The sequence below is a fragment of the Theropithecus gelada genome, chromosome 10, assembly GCF_003255815.1.
Source record: "Theropithecus gelada isolate Dixy chromosome 10, Tgel_1.0, whole genome shotgun sequence".
Lineage (NCBI taxonomy): Eukaryota > Metazoa > Chordata > Mammalia > Primates > Cercopithecidae > Theropithecus > Theropithecus gelada.
This window is the reverse complement of record NC_037678.1, coordinates 5758197-5776782: the sequence shown is the minus strand read 5'-3', so window position 1 is coordinate 5776782 and position 18586 is coordinate 5758197. Positions and strand designations below refer to the sequence as shown.

Genomic DNA, 18586 nt, shown 5'->3' with positions numbered 1-18586 from the left:
CCAGTCTCGGCCTCCCAAAGTGCTTTTTTTTTTTTTTTTTTTTTTTGAGACAAAGTCTTGCTCTTGTCCCCTAGACTGGAGTGCAATGGTGCGATCTTGGCTCACTGCAACCTCCTTCTCCTGGGTTCAAGCGATTCTCCTGCCTCAGCCTCCCAAGTAGCTGGGATTACAGGCACCTGCCACCATGCCCGGCTAATTTTTGTATTTTTAGCAGAGACTGGGTTTCAGCATGTTGGCCAGGCTGGTCTCAAGCTCCTGACCTCAGGTGATCTACCTGCCGCCTCCCAAAGTGCTGGGATTACGGGTATGAGCCACCGCGCCTGGCCTTCTTTTCTTATCAGCTACCAGAGCTGTCATTCCAGGGACTGAATCGTGTGGCCCCGAGGCCCACTGGGAGAACTGGCGGAGCAGCAGACTTGAATCAGCTCCTGCTTAATCTACAGAGAGATTTTTGTGGCCAAAGAGCTCCTTTCGTGTCACTAGAATTTCCTGACAGTTTTTCTCACCTAGTGGCCTGTGCCGCACACATTCCCCTATCGGAAGGTGAGGTTTTGTTTGTGTTTAACCAGGCCCAGCACCCTTGTGCCCTATGTGACATGTGACATATTTGACATAGCAAAAAAGCTAGTCCTGTCATTTACCTTAGAAAAGTCCTTAGAGGGGCCGGGCGCGGTGGCTCACCCCTTTAATCTCAACACTTTGGGAGGCTGAGGCAGGCGGATCACCTGAGGTAAGTAGTTCAAGACCGGCCTGCTCAACATGGCAAAACCCCGTCTCTACTAAAAATACAAAAAATTAGCTGGGCATGGTGTTGGGCACCTGTAATCCCAGCTACTCGGGAAGCTGAGGCAGGAGAATCACTTGAACCCTGGAGGCAGAGGTTGCAGTGAGCCACGATCACGCCATTGCACTCCAGCCTGGGCAACAAGAGCTAAATTCCGTCTCGAAAAAGAAAAAAGAAAAATCCTTAGAGGGCAAGGCATGGTGACTCACGCCTGTAATCCCAACACTTTGGGAGGCCAAGGCAAGTGGATCACTTGAGCCCAGGAGTTCAAGACCAGCCTGGATAACATGGTGGAACCTCGCCTCTACAAAACAGACAAAAATCAGCCAGGCGTGGTGGCGCGCACCTTAGTCCCAGCTACTCAGGAGGCTGAGGTGGGAGGATTGCTTGAGTTCAAGAGGCAGAGATTGCAGTGAACTGAGATAGCGCCACTGCACTCCAGCCTGGGTGACAGAGTCCGACTTTGTTGCACTGAGAGCTCTGGAAACCTCTAAGGTTCTTGGGAAAAAAGTTCACCTGCTTGGCCGGGCACCTGTAATCCCAGCACTTTGGGAGGCTGAGATGGGCGGATCACTTGAGGTCGGGAATTCATGGCAAGCCTGACCAACATGGTGAAACCCCATCTCTACTAAAAATCCAAACATCAGCCGGATATGGTGGTGCCTGCCTGTAATCTCACCTACCTGGGAGGCTGAGGCAGGAGAATCACTTGAATCCGGGAGGTAGAGATTGTGGTGAGCTGAGACTGCACCATTGCACTCCAGCCTGGGCAACAAGAGCGAGACTGTCTCAAAAAAAAAAAAAAGTTCACCTTCTCCTCTTGTTTTCCACGTGGCAGCCTGGACGGCATGGTGGCGATGGCGTCAGACTGCCTGGGCTTGACTGCTCTGACCCTTGCCGTCCATTACCCTCAACAAGAGAGGCAACCCTTCTCTGCCTCAGTTTCCCCATGTGGCTGACAAGGCTACTTAAGTCATTCCATTGTCACAATAATTCACTGACTTAATACATATACAGTGTTTATTTTACTTTTCTTCCTTCCTTCCTTCCTTTTATCTCTCTCTCTTTTTTTCATAGGGGGTTGCTCCATCACCCAGGCTGGAGTGCAGTGGTGCAATCATGGCTCGCTGCAGCCTTAACCTCCTGGGCTCAGGTGGTCCTCCTACCTCAGCCTCTCACATAGCCAGGATTACAGGTGCGCACCACTATGCCCAGCTAGTCTAAAACAATTTTTTTGTTGAGACAGGGTCTTGCTATGTTGCCCAGTCTGGACTGGAACTCCTGGCCTCCTTTCTCAGCCTCTCAAAGTGCTGGGATTATAGGAGTAAGCCATGTTGACTGTTTAGAATAGGGCCTGCCAGGCACTAGCAAATACTCAGTGTTAGTTGCTAGTACTGTGTTTTTTGTTTGTTGTCGTTTTGTTTAGTTTCATTGCTTTGAGACAGGGTCTCAGTCTGTTGCCCAGGTTGGAGTGCAGTGGTGCCATCACAGCTCACTGTAGCCTTGAACTCCTGGACTCAGCCTTCCACGTAGCTGGGTCTACAGGCATGCCACTATGCCTAGCTAAATTTTGTATTTTTAGTAGAGACAGGGTTTTGCCATGTTACCCAGGCTCATTTTGAATTCCTTAGCTCAAGCAATCCTTCAGCCTTGGCCTCCCAAAGTGCTGGGATTATAGGCATGAGCCACCTCACCTGGCCCTGTTTTAAAATGTTTTTAAGCTGGCTGGGAGCAGTGGCTCACCCCTTAATCCCAGCACTTTGGGAGGCCGAGGTGGGCAGATTACCTGAGGTCAGGAGTTCGAGACCGACCTGGCCAATATGGTGAAACCCCGTCTCTATTAAAAATACAAAAAATTAGCAGCGCGTGGTGGCGGGCACCTGTAATCCCAGCTACTCAGCAGGCTGAGCCAGGAGAATCGCTTGAACCCAGGAGATGGAGGTTGCAGTGAGCCGAGATCGTGCCATTGTACTCCAGCCTGGGCAACAAGAGTGAAATTCCTCCTCAAAAAAAGGAAAAAAAACTTTTTAAACTACCCTTTTGTATTAATTTGATTCCAATATCTTATGCACCTTATGTGCCAGGCACCGCAAAATAGTACTGTGAAGTCAGCCACATTTTCCCCATTTCAAAGAAGAAGAGGTTGATTCTCAGAGAGGTTACACCCAGGGTCGCACCAGGAGGAGGGGCGTGGGCTGGGATCCAACCCGAGCCTGTGTGACTCTGCCCCTCATCCTGCCTCGTGCCTGGACATAAGCAGCTGCCAGGAGAGGACCACAGGAATTGGGCTGGGACTCTGGAGCCCAGACTGGGCTCCGCTGCCCGTTGCCTGTGAGGTCTTGGGCAGCCACATAATCTCTCTTCCCCAAGTCTTCATTCGTAAATGAAGGAAGTGGAGGACCTCCGAGGCTCTCAAACGCCCACACACAAAAGAGCCCTGGGTCTGGCCCAGACCTCCCGACTCACACCCCCGCAGGTGGTGCCTGTGGCTGCGACTCTAACCAGAACCCCAGTGACTGCCGGCCGCCGTGTTGGGAGTCCCTGGCTGAGCTGGCTTGTGGGCCCTTTCCCGAGAGGGAGAGGCAAGTGGTAGGGCTCTGGCTGCGCCTGCCCCCGAGTCCATGTTCGGCAGAGCCTGGCCTGCAGGAGGGGTCAGGGAGGCTGCGGAGAGGAAGGTGAGGGGCTGGGCAGGGGAGGCCTCCCTGCAGCTCTGAAGCGGGCACCTCTGTCCCTGAGAATGGTTACTGCAGAGGGGCAAGGCTCCCTTGGCCCTTAGTGGGTTCCTTCTGCCCATCACACAGGACGTTGACAGCACTTTACAGCCCCGGGAAGAGCCTCTGGCAGCCTTCCGGCAGAGACCAGACTGTCCCCGAGTCCTGTGGAGTCTAAATGGGCAGGCGGTGAGGACACTCCCGCAGGGGTCCCACCAGCCCCTTCCCCCGGGGGGCTGGGGTGCGAGGACTAAGGCAGGCCCCACTTTCCTCCCTCCCCTTGTCTTTGGTGTGAGGGGCACACTGCACTTTGGTGACTATTCTGGAGCCCTAGCCGTCAGCCTGGGTTCCCTGGCCTCCTACCTGGCAGCGTCCTTGAATGCAGAAACCTGGCAGTCCCCACCCCACTCCCCCAGCCCCCAGGTCCGATTCTTTCTCGTCCACTAGGGGGAGCCAATACACTCGGCCTCCCTGGGGCTCCTTTGGGAACCTGGCGCTGGCACTGGGCTGAGCGTGGGGCTGAGCGTTGGGCTGGCGCTGTCCCTTTGGATCCTCCTACCTGTGATGATCTCCGTATTTTTTACTTTTGCAATGGTAACTTGAATTATTTTGATTTCACAAAATAACATTGAAAATACATGAATACTTATTTTAAGACTTTCAAATTGTCATAAAATAACATAAAATATCTTCGGTTTGGCCGAATACATAACTTTCCTTTTCCCGTAACAGTATAATTCTTTACCCACATTAATAGTTGTATATCCTGGCTGGGCATAGTGGCTCATGCCTGTAATCCCAGCACTCTGGGAGGCCGAACTGGCCAGATTATGAGGTCAGGAGTTCAAGATCAGCCTGGCCAACATGGAGAAACCCTGTCTCTACTAAAAATACAAAAATTAGGAGTGGTGGTGTGCACCTGTAATCCCATCTACTCGGGAGGCTGAGGCAGGAGAATCACTTGAACCCAGGAGTCAGAGGCTGCAGTGAGCCGAGATCACACCACTGCACTCCAGCTTGCGTGACAGAGCGAGACTCCATCTCGGGGGGAGGGGGAAAGTGGTATATCTTAAACATATACAATAAGGAAATAATACTGTCCTACAAAATAAAACTCAAATGATATATGTATGACAAAAACCAAACCTAGATTGTCAGAAAGAAGGGGAGGATTACAGGCTTCTGTATAAAGGCATGCTCACATCTATCTGTTAATGATCCCCACTTTGCAATTCATGCTGAGCCTTGTTACTAATAGCAGTCATCGCAGCAAGCATGTCCACCAGACATCAGGCAGCGGACTAGACGTGCAAATAGCCTTGCATTGTCTTCCGCCCTCACTTAGGAGGAGGAACCCCCACTTTCAGATCCAGGCCCTGAGAGGGAGTGAATTGCCCTGGGGCACAAGGGGAGGGAGGAAACGGAGTTGCTGCACCAGGCCAGGGCATGTCTGGCCTTCTGGCTGCGCTACTCCCTGGGGTCCCAGAGACTGTCCTGGAGACAAAGCTGGAGAACCTCGTTTATCCCCGTCCTTAGAAGAGGTGGCCAAATGTGAAGCCACCACTGACCCCAAAACCACCAGCAGCTGAGGCTGCCCTGGGGCAGGCGTCAACCTCAGAGGTTGTCTGTGCCAGTGCCTTAGTGCCCCCTGCCTAACCTGCATCCCCCAAGAGCGCTTCTTGGCACTTCTGCACTATCTCCTATATCTATGCAAATTCAGGGCAGATGTAAATTGGAGGCAGATATTTATTTATTATGCAGATGAGCCACTCCAGAGTGTTTGGTGCATTGGAGATCTCGTGAAAGCAAAATATCTCCCGGCGTGCGCTGCTTGTTCGGGTTTTAAGTCGTGTCAGCGTTTACATTTTCTTAATATGAAAAACGCCTGCGTTGGTCTGCCGCCAGCTCCCCCTCCCTCCCTGCAACCCTCGGCCTCTCTGCTGGCGCCTAATGGTTTCTTTATTCTCTTGCTTCTGCTTTCTTAGTCACAAGTTTGGGAAAAAAGTCACCTATTTCAACTACCTGAGCGAGCTCCATGAACACCTTAAATATGACCAGCTGATAATCCCTCCCGAAGTTCTGCGGTGAGTGCCGGTTAGACCCCAGAAGCCACATCAGTACCTCTTCGTGCTTCCAAAGGGCTTGGTTCGATCCATGAATGTTTAAGGCTTCGTTTCCAAATGTGTGCTTGGCTTAGCTTTGGCTCAGAAATCTGCGGCGTCGACAAAGATCTGCAGCTGCTGACTCAGAGAAATGAGATTGCAAAGGTTGTATGCAGGACGGGGTGTTTACCTCGCCCACCACTGCAGAACTGATTTAAAAAATAAGCCCCTCGGCCGGGCGCGGTGGCTCAAGCCTGTAATCCCAGCACTTTGGGAGGCCGAGATAGGCGGATCACGAGTTCAGGAGATCGAGACCATCCTGGCTAACACGGTGAAACCCCGTCTCTACTAAAATACAAAAAAAATTAGCCGGGCGAGGTGGCAGCGCCTGTACTCCCAGCTACTCGGGAGGCTGAGGCAGGAGAATGGCGTGAACCCGGGAGGCGGAGCTTGCAGTGAGCTGAGATCCGGCCACTGCACTCCAGCCTGGGCGGCAGAGCGAGACTCCGTCTCAAAAAAAAAAAAAAAAAAAAAAAAAATCCCTAGCCGGGCACTGGCCGTTTGTTGCCTTGGTGTTTACCGTTTTTGCTTTTGAGCAGAAAACTGGGGGAATTTCCCAGGCGTGTGGATAACGCTGTGTACAGAATGAAATGTTCTCAGGGATGTCGCGGGCGCTCTAGAAAACGGCCTGTCTGCTGGATGCTGAAAGCTTGATTGGTGTATCCGCTACGAGGCTTAAACGTAGGCCCGGATGAATAGAGGCTGCCCAGGAAGGTGCGTGCCACGCAGCCAGTACAGAGTGTGCAGATCCAGCCTGGGTCTCTGGACCCCCAGCCTGGGTTCCCTCTGCCCCTGTCTCCCTCTCTGAGGGGCTCCTTTAAAGGAGTAGGCTCTTGCCAAAGTACGTGCAGGTGAGATTGGTAGCTTTGCAGGGGCAATGGAGATAATAAGTTCTCTCCAGATGCCAAGTCATGTGGCAGGTGCTGGGATATAGAGGTGTTTAGAGAGTGTGGTCCCTGCTCTCGTGACACGCTCAGGCTAGTGAGGGCCACAAATCAGTGATGACAGGGGCCAGAGGAGGCATTGAACCCAGCTGGGGAGGGGACTGATATGTGGGGGTAATCCAGGAAGACTTCCAGGAGGAGGTGGCTCTTAAAGTGAGTTTCACAGGGACAGTTGGCTAGATCAAGAGGCCAGGGAAGCCCTCCTGCAAACATGTGGGTGAAATATTGGGAGATCTGGAGGCAGCAAGAAGTCCCAAGTGATCAAGCAGAAGTTGGTGAACGTGAAACTGGAGGTCACCTTGGGCTGGGAGTCCTTGGTGCCGAGCAGAGGAGAGTGAAATGGACCCAGAGGCCATGGGAGGATGATGGGAATCCTTGGTCTGCCGTGGGCCCTGGCAAGACTCCACTCCCAGACCTCACTAGAGTGACCCGGGAGAGTCCATGGAGACGGCTCAGAAGATGTATTTTTAGCAGCTCTGTGGTGGAAGTGATTTGATCTGGTGACAAAGGGTAGCTTCACATCCTCCCGCGTGGGAGAGTAATTTGGGGATGAAATGGACGGCATCTGAAACACCCGGCTCCAGCTTCTGAATGGCTACTGGGTGCAATCTAGGGCCTCTGGAATGTGCAGGTGGCTGGCAACACTGAGGGTGCAGGGTCCTGTGAGTCAGAGGGGCAAGGTTTGGGAGAGGGGCGTGGGCTTGGGCATTGGGAGCTCCTGAACTTACTCTGTAGGGAGCCGGTACCCCTGTTCCATAGCCATGCAGCAGAACCCCAGAGGACACGTCCAATCCTGATGCTTTTAATTGAGCATCTACTAGACTTGGGGGCTAAGTCTGGATTTTATCCACCCCCACATACTTTCTGGTGGGTGCTGCGAGGACCGGAGGCTGAGACCCACTGGCAAAGCAGCAGGGCAGGGCCTTGGGGTCCTGAATCCTGGCTGGCGTCCCAGCTTGTGACCTGAGGCAAGTCCCCAGACCTTGACAAGCCTCAGTTTCCCAATCTGTAAAGTACACAAAATAACCCTTTCATGGTAGGCCCCTCATGAGGGACAAAGACCTCTGGGGAGCCACTCGGGACACAGAGCGCTGTGATTAACTCACAAAGGACAAGCCAACCGCACGTGGCAGCGGCTCACACCTGCTTGGCTGGCCAGGCTCAGTCCAGTGTGCCGCCTTCTCTGCAGACCTTCCCTGCGTGCCGGGTGCCTCTGCGACGTGTGCCTGCACCGTCTTGTGTCACTGACTGCCTTGCTCCCGAACTGCTGACTAATGATCATGTTCTCCCCCCATCCTGTGGCCAGGTTATTGCTGTATGCACAGTGCCCGGCACATAGTAGGGCCTCAATATGTATTTGTCTGTGTTAAGGGAGGACTGTGTTAAGGGAGGACTGTTACCTGCTGCACAGAGGCTCTTTTCTTTTCTTTTTTGAGGTAGAGTCTTGCTCTGTTGCCCAGGCTGCAATGGCACGATCTTGGCTCACTGCAACCTGCACCTCCTGGGTTCAAGTGATTCTCCTGCCTCAGCCTCCCAAGTAGCTAGGATAACAGGCGTACACAACCATGCCCAGCTAATTTTTGTAATTTTGGTAGAGACCGGGGTTTCATCATGTTGTCCAGTCTGGTCTTGAACTCCTAACCTCAAGTGAAACGCCTGCCTTGGCCTCCCAAAGTGCGGGATTACAGGCATGAGCCACCGCGCCCAGCACAGAGGTTCTTTTTACTGGAAGGCTTTAACATTAAGCTTCCTTCAGAATTTATCCATCCTCTTCAGAGTCCAGCTGTTCATGGCTTTCTTCATTCATTCAACAAATATTTTAATTGAGCATCTACTAGGCAGCAAGCCCTTTCCAGACACTGGGGATAAAGTAATTAACAAAAGGGACAAGTCCCCTTTAGCATTACAAGCCAGCGTTTGTCTTAATTTCAGACACTCAGGAGAGCTGAGGGTGGTCACGCCCACCTCGGGGCTGGCCGCATGGCAAGCGAGTGAGGCCGCTCTGCCGGCCAGGGTAGGCCCGCTGGCCAGGGGTCGCAGGAGAGAATGGACACTTGCTGGGGACTGGGCTACTGCCTGTTGCAAGAATAGCCGACAGCAGTGGGGGATTGTGACCACGTGAATGTGAATGTGTGTGAGCTGGCAGCATGGTGTGTGTGCCCCGAGGGAGGGGACGCCCAGGTGTCCTGCAGGTGTTTGTGGGGTAGCCAGCTCCACCCAGCGCCTCCATGGATGCCAGCTGCCCCTGCCAGGTGAGAGCCCGGCCTCTGTTGTGTCTGCAGGTATGATGAGAAGCTCCAGAGCCTGCACGAGGGCCGGATGCCGCCTCCCACCAAGACGCCGCCCCCGCGGCCCCCGCTGCCCACCCAGCAGTTTGGCGTCAGTCTGCAATAGTAAGTGAGCCAGGGATGTGCCTGCTCCTATGCCCTGGACCCTGGGAGATGTGGGGCGCTTCAGAGTCCAGAGACATTTTCCCCAGACTTTTGTCTCCAGCAGCCAAGCTTAACCCTGCAGGAAAGATAAAGCCTGAGCTCCTCACTGAGGCTGCGGCTCGATGCTTGGTGCCTGGTGGGGGATTGTGTGCTCGCTGCTCTGTGCCTGATGGCGGGGGGCGTGCTCGCTGCTCTGTGCCTGGTGGGGGGACCGGCAGTGGGTAGCGGATGGGGGTCTCTGGGGTTCCCACCCCAGCTTCTGTCACTGCTGCCCTCTGGGCATACACTTCCCACCACCTTCAAGGAGGGCGTGGTCACGGAATGTGCTTAGGTGTGGATGTGGGGAGTGTCGTGCTCGGAAGAAGCTTCCGGAGCCAGTAGGCAGCTGCCTCTCATGGTCACGTACAGGCCTGGGTGAGGCAGAGACGGTGCCTGGTCACTCTGCATCCCTGATCCCCGCATCACCGTGCACCCTGCTAACACCCAGGCTGGACACAGGCATAGAGAAGACAGGCTTGTGCTGGACTCAGCCACTGAGATTTAGGGGTCATTGTTACTGCAGCGTAACCTGTCCTCCCTAATACCCTTTATCAGCCGCATGATCTCAAACTCACCTCTTCTCTCAGCTTGTTTCCTTATTTCTGGTATACAATCTTTTTTGGGGGTGGCAGGAGCAGAGTCTTGCTCTGCCTCTCAGGCTGGAGTACAGTAGCTCCATTTCAGCTCACCGCAACCTCCGCCTCCTGGGTTCAAGCTATTCTCCTGCCTCAGGCTCCTGAGTAGCTGGGGTTACAGGCACCTGCCACCACGTCTGGCTATTTTTTTTGTATTTTTAGTAGAGAGAGAGTGTGGTCATGTTGCCTGGCTGGTCTCGAACTCGTGACCTCAAGCGATCCACTCACCTTAGCCTCCCAAAGTGCCAGGATTACAGGCGTGAGCCACTGCACCTGACCACCCAGGGTAGATTTTGAAACATTTTGAAAGGTTTTGAGAACTGAGGAGGCTCTGGGTGGCATCTGGGCCAGGGGAGGAGATGCGTCGGTCACCCGCCCTTTCTGAGCCATGTGGGCAAGGGCATTCCTGGGGTTAGAGGGGAGTGGATTCGGCCCTGGGGACTTGCCTGTTTCTTTCTTGGCCGAGAGTGGTGGAGCTCAGGGAGGATAGGGAGGGAGGCAGAGTCATGGACCCCAATGAAGTCCATACCCTCATTCCCAGAACCTGTGATTAGGTCACCTTACGTGGCAAAAGGGGCTTTGCAGAAATGATTAAGTGAAGGATCTTGGGATGGGGGGTTATTCTGGGTTCTCTGGTGGGCCCAAAACAATCGCCAGCATCTTTACAAGAGAGAGGCAGGAGGGTCAGAGTCAGAGGAGATGTGGCAGCAGAAGCAGAGGCCAGAGAGGTGCGGGGCCAGAAGCCAAGGTACTCAGGCACCTCTAGAAAGTGAAAAAGGCAAGGAACGGATTCTCCCCGGAGCCTCCAGGTGGAACACAGTCGGGTCAACCCCTTTTTGACTCCTGACACCTCCAGGATATGAGATAATACATTTGGGTGTTTTGTTTGTTTGTTCGTTTTGCTTTTTTTTTTTTTTTTTTTGAGACGGAGTCTCGCTCGGTCCCCCAGGCTGGAGTGCAGTGGTGTGACCTCAGCTCACTGCAACCTCTGCTCCCCGGGTTCAAGCAATTCTCCTGCCTCAGCCTCCCAAGTAGCTGGGATTATAGGTGTCCACTGCCACGCCTGGCTAATTTTTGTATTTTTGATAGAGATGGAGTTTCACCATGTTGGCCAGGCTGGTCTTGAACTCGTGACCTCAGGTGATCCACCTGCCTTGGCCTCCCAAAGTGCCAGGATTACAGGTGTGAGCCACCTCGCCTGGCCCATTTGTGTTGTTTTAAGCCACCGAGTTGACGGTAATTGGTTACTGGGGCCACATGAAAATAAAGCAGGTGGTAGTGAGTGGTGGGTGATTGTGAGTCTAGGGGGAGGGAAGTGTGTCTAAATCTTGTTTCCAGAACCAGTGAAGGTTGCTTCCAGGGTGCTTGAGCCCAGGAGAGGGCTGGGCCTGGAGTGCAAATGTGAAGCTGGGTGGGCATCTCACACTAAAGAGGACCGTTGGTGCCCCAGCGTGGGCCCCTAGACCAGCACTGTCTGATGGAACTCTGTCAGGATGGACCTGGTCTGCGCGGCCTGGTATGGTAGCCAGTGCTTGGTGCAGCTGGTGCAAATGCTGAATTTCTAATTGTATTTCATTTTAACTAATTTCAATTAGAACTGTCGCAAGTGACTTTTGACAGTTGTACTGCACAGCACAGCTCTGTTTCACCCTCGCCTTCCCCAACTAGGCACACGCATAAGGGGTTGCCACTTAGACATTTTATAAGCACTGTGCCAGTAAATGAGCAAGAGAATATATGTTGAAATAGAATGTTCACCCCAAATATATCTGGAACACATAGTTGACCACCAAATAGTACTTCCTTTTCCTTTTTCAGACTTTGTGAGAATGTGCAGGTATGACCCACTCTTCAGCTCTCACCACCCCTTAGGGGCCGCCCAGGAATGCTGGGCTGGGCAGGCACCTGCAGTGACCTCAGGCTCCTCCTGGGGGCGCTGGTGAAAACTCACCCCTTGAGCAGGCTGAGCCAGCCGACCAGAATTTTTTTTTTTTTTTTTGAGACTTTTTTTTTTTTTTTTGAGATGGAGTCTCACTCTGTCGCCCAGGCTGGAGGGCAGTGGCAGGATCTTGGCTCCCTGCAACCTCTGCCTCCCGGATTTAAGCAATTCTCCTGCCTCAGCCTCCTGATTAGCTGGGACTACAGGCGCACGCCACCACACCCAGCTAATTTTTTTGTGTTTTTAGTACAGGCGGGGATTCACCATGTTGGCCAGGCTGGTCTCGAACTCCTGACCTCAAGTGATCCACCTGCCTCGGCCTTCTACTGGGATTACAGGTGTGAGCCACCACACCTGGCCCAAGCCAGGATTTTCCAGCCATCAGATGACCGCTTTCCCCATGTTCCTGAAGCCCTGTGCCTCCAGCCCATTACTGGGGCTCTGCTGGGCTGATACTGCTTCCTACTGCTTCCATGTGCTCTGACACACAGGGGCCTAGGGGTGGGTCCTTAGCTGGGAGACTCCAGTCAGGCCTTTCTCATCTCTTATTTTATTGTTCAGAGTCACTTCTCTCTTCTTATCATCTAACAAAACTTGAAAAAGGAAAAACAAAGGCCGGGTGTGGTGGCTCACACCTGTAATCCCAACGCTTTGGGAGGCCGAGGCAGGTTGATCACCTGAGGTCAGGAGTTCAAGACCAGCCTGGCCAGTATGGTGAAACCCCATCTCTACTAAAAATACAAAAAAAAAAAAAAAAAAAATTTGCCGGGCTTGGTGCCGCACGCCTATAATCCCAGCTACTTGGGAGGCTAAGGCAGGAGAATTGCTTGAACCCGGGAGGCAGAGGTTACAGTGAGCCGAGACGTTGCCATTGCACTCCAGCCCGGGAGACAGAGAGAGACTCCCTCTTAAAAAAAGAAAGAAAGAAAGAAAGAAAGAAAAACAAAAAGAAAAACCAAGCACAGCTCACAGACTTCAAAAGCCATCTACCTGAGTGAAGTGTGGGAAAATGGTTAGCCATGGCTGTAGGCCTCAACTCCTAGAAGGCCACCAAGAGATACGCTGCATTCTGAGCAGGTGCCTTTCAGAACGTACTAATGCAGGGCTGTTGGCTTTAACTGTCACCTTGCCATAGTCCATCCCTCTCCAGGGCCAGTTGTAACCGTAAAAGTCCAGTCCTTAGCTGCTTTTGGGACAGTGGGCCACACTGCGTGTGCCGCTTGGAGAGAGAATCCGTGCAGTTGCCTCTTTAAATTAATATGTGGTTTCATTGCCAATGATTATAATAAAATGGCAATAAACATTTTAAAGGAAGCACTAGATATGTAATTTGTTTGGACTGTGAATGAATGAAAGTCATTAAAATTCATAACTGAATCCTGTTCACAAATGTTAATTTGCCGAGTTAAGTTCAGAAGCATACAGCAGAAAGCTATCACCTTAGAATGAGCTAATTAAGTTAATATATTAAAGGGAAGTCAAAGATTCAAGAGGTCTTTGCTTGCCATCCCTGAAGAGGAAAAATGGAAACCTGAGGCCTGTGTGGGCAGCTGGGGGAGGTGGGCACAGGGCAGAGCTTGAGGTGTCCTTAGGCCTGGGTGGAGCAGGTCATGGCTGAGCTCTGGCATTTTTTTTCTTTTTTTTTTTTTGAGAGGGAGTCTCGCTCTGTTGCCCAGGCTGGAGTGCCGCAGCGTGATCTCTGCTCACTGCAAACTCTGCCTCCTGGGTTCAAACGATTCTCCTGTCTCAGCCTCCCGAGTAACTGGGACTACAGGTGCACGCTACCATGCCCGGCTGTTTTGTATTTTTAGTAGAGATGGGGTTTTGCCATGTTGGCCAGGCTGGTCGCAAACTCCTGACCTCAGGTGATCCACCCTCCTCAGCTTCCCAAAATGCTGGGATTACAAGCATGAGCCACTGCACCTGGCCATTACTGTTTTTTTTTTTAGGTGGAGTCTTGCTCCATTGCCCAGGCTGGAGTGCAGAGGTGCAATCTGGCTCACTGCAACCTCTGCCTTCCACTTCAGATGATTCTCCTGCCTCAGCCTCCTGAGTAGCTGGGATTGCAGGTACCTGCCACCATACCCAGCTAATTTTTTTGGTTTGTTTTTTGTTTTTTGAGACAAAGTCTTGCTCTGTCACCCAGGCTGGAGTGCAATGACATGATCTTGGCTCACTGCAACCTCCACGTCCTGCATTCAAGCGATTCTCCTGTCTCACGCTCCCGAGGATATGGGACTACAGGCATGTACCACCACGCCCAGCGAATTTTTTTGTATTTTTAATAGAGACGAGCTTTCACCATATTGGCCAGGCTGGTCTCGAACTCCTGACTTCAGGTAATCCACCCATCTTGGTCTCCCAAAATGCTGGGATTACAGGTATGAGCCACCGAGCCTGGCCTGTTTTTTATTTTTCATCATAGCCATCCTAGTAGGTGTCAAGTGTAGTTCATTATAGCTTTGTTTCACATTTCACTGATGCCTAATGCTGTTAAGCATCTTTTCATGTGCTTATCGGCCCCTTGTTTACCTTCTTTGGAGAAATGTGTATTCACTAGATCCTTTGCCTATTTTTTGTTTGAACTGTCTTTTCATTGTTGTAAAGAGTTGTTGATGTATGCTAGATCCTAGGCCCTTGTCAGATGTCTGGTTTGCCAGTGTTTTCTTCCATCCTATGTGTTGTCTCTACACCTTTTGATGGTATCTTCTGAAGCATAAAAGTTACATTTTGATGAAGTCCAGTTTATCTATTTTTTTCTTTTGTCACTTGTGCTTTTGGTGTTTTATCTAAGAAATCATTGCCAAATCCAAGGCCATGACAATTCATGCCTATGTTTTCTTCCAAGAGTTTTACCATTTAGCTGTTAGATTTGGGTCTTTGATAACGTTTTGAGTAGATTTTTCTATATGTTGTGACGTGAGGTCTGATTTGCTTCTTTGCATGTTGTTACAGCACCATTTTTTGAAAAGACTTTTCCTGGCCAGGCAGGGTGGCTCATGCCTGTAATCCCAGCACTTTGGTAGGCTGAGGCGGGTCGATCACCTGAGGTCAGGAGTTCGAGACCAGCCTGACCAACATGATGAAACTAATGTCTCTACTAATAATACAAAAAAATTTGCTGGGCGTGGTGGCGGGCTCCTGTAATCCCAGCTACTCGGGGGGCTGAGACAGGAGAGAATCACTTGAATCTGGGAGGCGGAGGTTGCAGTGAGCCGAGATTGTGCCATTGCACTCCAGCCTGGGTGACAAGAGCAAAACTCCATCTCCGGCCGGGCGTGGTGGCTCAAGCCTGTAATCCCAGCACTTTGGGAGGCCAAGACAGGCGGATCACGAGGTCAGGAGATCGAGACCATCTTGGCTAACACGGTGAAACCCCATCTCTACTAAAAATACAAAAAACTAGCCGGGCGAGGTGGCGGGCGCCTGTAGTCCCAGCTACTCAGGAGGCTGAGGCAGGAGAATGGCGTAAACCCAGGAGGCGGAGCTTGCAGTGAGCTGAGATCTGTCCACTGCACTCCAGCCTGGGCGACACAGCGAGACTCCATCTCAAAAAAAAAAACAAAAAACTCCATCTCCAAAAAACGAAAAGAAAATACTTTTCTTTTCCCCATTCACTTGTCTTGGTACCTTGTCAAAAACCAGTAAACAGGAGAGTTTATTTCTGGGCACTCTAATTCTTGTCTGTTGGTCTGTATGTTTATCTTTATGCCAGCGCCACACAATCTTGATTACTGTAGCTTTGTAGTAAGTTTTGAAATTGGGAATTGTGAGCCCTCCAACTTTTTTTTCAAGATTGTTTTGGCTATTCTGCATCTCTTTAATTTCCATATTCATTTTAGTATCAGCTTGTTCATTTCTGTAAAAGGCAGCTGGGATTTCAATAGGGCTTGTGCTGTGAGTGTAGACCAATTTTGAGGGTATTGCCATCTTAATAGTAGTCTTCCAATCCATGAACATGGATGTCTTTCTATTTATTTAGGTCTTTTAACTTTTTTTCAATGGCATTTTATAGTTTTCACTGTACCAGTTTTTTGAACTTTTTTGTTAAAATTTTTTTTTTTTGATTTGTGATGCTATTGTCAATGTAAATTTTTTTTTTTTTTTTTTTTTGAGACAGAGTCTTGCATTGTTGCCTAGGCTGGAGTGCAGTGGTGCGATCTTGGCTCACTACAACCTCTGCCTCCTGGGTTCAAGTGATTCTCCTGCCTAAGCCTCCCCAGTAGCTGGAACTACAGGTGTAGTCACCTGTAGCCACCACACCCAGCTAATTTTGTATTTTTAGTAGAGATGGGGTTTCACCATCTTGGCCAGGCTGGTCTCAAACTCCTGACCTCTGGTGATCTGCCTGCATCGGCCTCCCAAAATGCTGGGATTACAGATGTGAGCCACTGCACCTGGCCATCAATGTAATTTTTAATCTATCTTTTTGTTACTGATTGCTGGTTTCTAGAAATACATTTTTAAAATATATTGATCTTGTGTCCTGCAACCCTACTGAACTTGTTTATTAGTTCTAATATTTTTTTGTGTGTGGATTTTTTAGAATTTTCTTTTTTTTTTTTTTTTGAGACGGAGTCTCACGCTGTCACCCAGTTTGGAGTGCAGTGGCGCGATCTCGGGTCACTGCAAGCTCCGCCTCCTGGGTTCACGCCATTCTCCTGCCTCAGCCTCCCGAGTAGCTGGGACTACAGGCGCCCGCCACCACGCCCGGCTAATTTTTTGTATTTTTAGTAGAGACGGGGTTTCACTGTGGTCTTGATCTCCTGACCTTGTGATCCGCCTGCCTCGGCCTCCCAAAGTGCTGGGATTACAGGCGTGAGCCACCGCGCCCGGCCTAGAATTTTCTATATCCAGGATCATGTCATCTGCAAATAGAGATGGCTTTCTTCCTTTTCAACCTAATGCCTTTTATTGCCTAATTATGCCTGACTGTAACCTCCAATACATTGTTGAATAAAAATGATGACAGCAGACATCCTTGTCTTATTCCTGATCTTAAGAATCAGCAGTTAAGCTGGGCTGAGCAGCATGTACCTATAATCCCAGCTATTTGGGAGACTGAGGTGGAAGGATTGCTTGAGGCCATGAGCTCAAGACTAGCATGGGCAACATAGCAAGACTCTGTGTCTATTAAAAAACAACAACAACAAAAAAAGAATCAACAGTTAGTCCTTCACTACTAAGTATAATGTTAGCTGTGTGCTTTTCATAGATGCCCTTTATCAGGTTAAGAAACATCTTTTTGGCCGGGCACGGTGGCACACGCCTGTAATCCTAGCACTTTGGGAGGCTGAGGTGGGCGGATCACGAGGTCAGGAGATCGAGACCATCCTGGCTAGCACGGTGAAACCCCGTCTCTACTAAAAAATACAAAAAATTAGCCAGGTGTGGTGGCGGGCGCCTGTAGTCCCAGTTACTCGGGAGGCTGAGGCAGGAGAATGGTGTGAACCCAGGGGGCGGAGCTTGCAGTGAGCAGAGATGGCGCCACTACACTCCAGCCTGGGAGACAGAGCGAGACTCTGCCTCAAAAAAAAAAAAAAGAGAACTTTTTTCTTTTCTTTCTTTCTTTTTTTTTTTCTTAGTTTTTATTTATTTGTTTATTTATTTTGAGATAGAGTCTCCCTCTGTGGCCTAGGCTGGAGTGCAGTGGTGCAATTATATAGATCAGTGCAACCTCAAACTCCTGGGCTGCAGTGATTCTCCTGTCTCAGTTTCCCAAGTAGCTGGTACTATAGGTATTTACCGCCACACCTGGTTAATTTTTACATTTGTTTTGTAGAGACAGGGTCTCATTATGTTGCCCAGGCTGGGAACATCATTTCTGTTTCTAGTTTGTTGAGTGGTTGGTTTGTTTGTTCATGTAAAGGTGTTAGGTTTTGTCAAATGCTTTTCTTTTTTTTTTTTTTTTTTTTTTTTGAGATGGAGTCTCGCTCTGCCGCCCAGGCTGGAGTGCAGTGGCCGGATCTCAGCTCACTGCAAGCTCCGCCTCCCGGGTTCACGCCATTCTCCTGCCTCAGCCTCCCGAGTAGTTGGGACTACAGGCGCCCGCCACCGCGCCCGGCTAGTTTTTTGTATTTTTTAGTAGAGACGGGGTTTCACCGTGTTAGCCAGGATGGTCTCGATCTCCTGACCTCGTGATCCGCCCGTCTCGGCCTCCCAAAGTGCTGGGATTACAGGCTTGAGCCACCGCGCCCGGCCTGTCAAATGCTTTTCATCACCGTTGAGATAATCACATGGCTTTTGTCCTTTATATTATTGATATGGTATGTTATATTGATTGATTTTTATATGTTGAATAAACCTTGTATTCCTGGGATAAATAATTTGTGTTCATGGTGTATAATATTTTTCATGTATTACTGGATTTGCTTTGCTTGTATTTTGTTGAGGATTTTGTATTTATAAGAAATATTCGTTTGTCATTTTCTTGTCTTATGATATCTTTGTCTGGTTTTGGTGATACTGGCCTTAGAATGAGTTGGGAAGTGTTTCCTCCTCTTCTATTTTTTGGAAGAATTTGTACTGTATTAGAGTTAATTTGTTAAACATTTGACAGAATTCACCACTGAAGCTATCTGATCTTAGGCTTTACTTTGTGGGAAGTTTTAAAATTACTAATGTAACCTCTTTGCTTGTTGTATTTATTCATATTTTATATTTCTTCTTGAGTCAATTTTGATAGTTTTTGTCTTTCCAGGAATTTGTTCATTTCCTCTAGGTTTTCTAATTAGTTGGCGTGTAATTGTTTATAGTACTTCTTCATAATCCTTTTATTTGTATAATGTAACTAGTAATGTTTCCTCTTTCATTCCTGATTTTAGTAATTTGAATCTTCACCCTTTTTTTTCTTGGTCAGTCTAGCTAAAAACTTGTCAATTTGTTGATCTTTTCAAGGAGGCAACTTTTGGTTTTGATGATGTTCTCTATTATTTTCCTA

General features: G+C 50.0%; 1 protein-coding gene across 1 annotated transcript in view; it reads left to right on the top strand.

The window, feature by feature from the left end:
• Positions 1–18586, top strand: part of ARHGAP8 (Rho GTPase activating protein 8) — a 90430-nt gene that overhangs the window by 45777 nt on the left and 26067 nt on the right. Inside the window, exons 6-7 of the mRNA XM_025399920.1 lie at positions 5481–5579; positions 8884–8994. Of these exons, the coding sequence (XP_025255705.1) occupies positions 5481–5579; positions 8884–8994 (210 nt within the window). The remainder of the gene's footprint in view (positions 1–5480; positions 5580–8883; positions 8995–18586) is intronic.